A 2,878-nucleotide genomic window follows, 5' to 3' on the forward strand; every position below is an offset into this window, starting at 1 on the left:
TTTTTTTTCTATTTCGGTTTGTATGAATTTAAATTCTATATTATTATTAGTTTTAAATTTCAGATTTTATTTATTTATTAATTAATTTTTAATATAAAAAAATATAAAAATGCAAAATTAATTCGTTTTTAAAATTGATATATTTCGACGAATTGTGGGCGTCGGACTATACCGACGGACTATGGTTCGTCGGAAAATACTGACGGAGAGGGTTCCTCGAAATATTCCGACGAACCATTGTTCGTCGGTATCTTCCGACGCACCATAGTCCGTCGGTATTTTCCGAGGACTACGTTCGTCGGTATAATCCGAGGAATGTTCTCCGTCGGTATATATTTTTTCCGATGAACTCTGGTCTCGTGTGTCCGCATCGGAATATCGTCGGAAATTCGTCAGAATGACGTTTCTCGGTATTCGTCAGAAAGTCGTCGGAAGGTCTGACGAAATTCCGACGAATATTTTTTTTCCGACAAAATGATACCGACCCCCTGTTTTCTTGTAGTGGTTCCTGACATGTCAGTTTTAATTCCTTTATGTTTTTGTGTCGCTGACGCTGAAACTTACGTCCAGGAAAAGAACATGACTATTATAGTCCTCGTCCCTCTTGCTTTGTCTAAACATACGCTCTATGTTTCCCAAAAATAGAAAGCCTCATTAACAAGAAATCTATAATGGTAGAATAAACTTACAAACTCAGAATAATCAAAACATAATCAGGTGTACCATTTTTCCATCTTCGATTAGAACATAGTCATCGCATCAAGCAGAAAAACGTTTCGTCTTGGATGAGAAGATTGAATATTTCTGAGGAAGAAACTTTTCCCTTACGCTACCGGAAGTGACAGCCGACGCTGATCCAAAGGTTGTAGAAACCAAAGGGCCGAAGAAGCAGAAGGCAAAGAACAATACATTCCTCTGGAAATACATCAAAAAAGTGGACAACTTGGAAATGATTCAGCGCCGTGACTTTTCTCCAGTGTTTGCCTGTACCGATAGTCTGCGTCTAAGATCTGGATCAAGCTTGAGAATTGTTGTTCTGACTTTTGCGCACTTCTCAAGTCTTAACTTTCAAAGTCGTCTGACCTGTTTACCAAATTACCCCTTCTTTGAATCAGCGAGAGGAGGGCGTCTAGTACCTCACGACCCTTTGAAAATGTCTCTTTCGAAAGTCGTCCGGGTATTTTAAAGCAAAGTCACTGATCTACATTTTATGAATTAGTAAAGTAGCCTAAAATTAAACCCCTAAACCTTGTAAAACTAAAGCCTAATATAAAAGTAGTATAATTTTTTTTTTTGCTGAAATACTTCCTTACCCACCTTATCTAATATGACAAAATTGCCCGGTAAATTAAACATCAATCATGCCTCAAATTGTTTGCTTAGATACTTCTTCTCCCAACTTGTGGCGTCAGAACTTCCATGCACAATCAATCCAACTTCAAAGTTATGTAAGATATGAAAGGGATCTCTTGTCTTGTTCACTACGAACACGAGTAATGAGTTCTTGAAGATAAGATAAGGGGATTTATAATATTAAACCATGGATCTTGAATGGACATTCAACAAGATGCTGCGGCACTTTCGTCTAGCCTTCACAACACATTGCATGAAACATCATCGGAAGGAGCCCATAATTGTAACTCTAAGACCGCCACCGTTAATGGGACTTCCACGTCCCTTTTGTCGCCCATGGGTTTTACCCTCCTGACGGCTGGTGCATTGTGTTTGGAAGGCTCGAGAGATTATTTCCTGACCCTACAATCTCTACATGATGTTTTTTTGTGCTTTGTCTTCACTCACACTTATCGAAAATTACTTTCCACAGATCACCCATCCTGAGACTTTCCCACCTCGATCACATGTAACTTTTAAATTCTTTATGGACAAGTAATTAAAAGATAAGTGTACTTTGTTGACAAATAATTAATCAAATCAATTTTTAAAAACTTCTACACATACCGTTCTCCAAGTATAACCAAATCCTAATACATATAAACGACTAAGAGAAAACTTATTTCATGACATACCAAAAGTTCTATTTCTATAAGTTGATGCCTTTCGCCTTGAAAATACAGACTCAGCTTATCAGAGGCCAGTGAACATGATGTTTATTCAGTAGATTGGGTGAACCATGAAAGTCTATATTAACAACATGCTCATAAAGTCTCTGGAAGCAGCTTGCCACATCGCTCACTTGGAGGAGGCATTCTCAATGCTAAAGTAGTACAACATGAACCTAATCCTTTCAAAGTCCGGCTATGGCAGTGGGGACATTTGTAAAACTATACTACAAAAATTTAATGGGCCAATTCATTCATTAGTCATTACTAACTCTTCCTTTGGAAGTCCATGATCTAGCAGATGCTTTCTCATAAAACGTATAAAGTCTACGAAAATTGTGTAGCTGATTCAAAGAGCACATTTTCTCTTATTGAATTGGTTCGTTTGAGAATGAAAAAACATCGACAAAAATCGCAAATATTAATTACAATTAAATAACCACTAAAACTGTTACAACTTATTTCGGTTGATACATAAACATATAACACCGGACTCACTGGCTCAAACACGTACGGTGTACATGGTGTGGTTTTTACTTCACCAGAGTTTTTTCACAGGCCGGAATTCAATTCCTTGAATGATCAATCCACGCTTCCAATAAGGAGACGTAATGTCTATAATACTCAGTTCAATTTCGTCACAACCAATTTCATTGAATAAATCACCAATCTCTGCTTCTATCCATCCATCTTCTCTCTCCTTCGATTTCATTAGCTCCCTCCTTCCCCACCTTTTAATTCTATCCGCAGACTCATCAATGTGAAGATGAAGCAATAAAAAACGAGATGGTTGGTTAAGGTCTCAAGACAATGGAGAT

At 37.6% G+C, this 2,878-nt stretch overlaps 1 protein-coding gene across 1 annotated transcript in view; it reads right to left on the reverse strand.

The window, feature by feature from the left end:
- Nucleotides 1–2,592: 2,592 nt before the first annotated feature.
- LOC106326226 (F-box protein At2g02240-like) overlaps nt 2,593–2,878 on the reverse strand; it is a 5,910-nt gene continuing 5,624 nt past the window's right edge. Inside the window, exon 4 of the mRNA XM_013764249.1 lies at nt 2,593–2,819. Coding sequence (XP_013619703.1) covers nt 2,599–2,819 — 221 coding nt within the window. The 3' untranslated portion in view covers nt 2,593–2,598. The remainder of the gene's footprint in view (nt 2,820–2,878) is intronic.

Source organism: Brassica oleracea, chromosome C2 (genome assembly GCF_000695525.1).
Source record: "Brassica oleracea var. oleracea cultivar TO1000 chromosome C2, BOL, whole genome shotgun sequence".
Classification (NCBI taxonomy): domain Eukaryota; kingdom Viridiplantae; phylum Streptophyta; class Magnoliopsida; order Brassicales; family Brassicaceae; genus Brassica; species Brassica oleracea.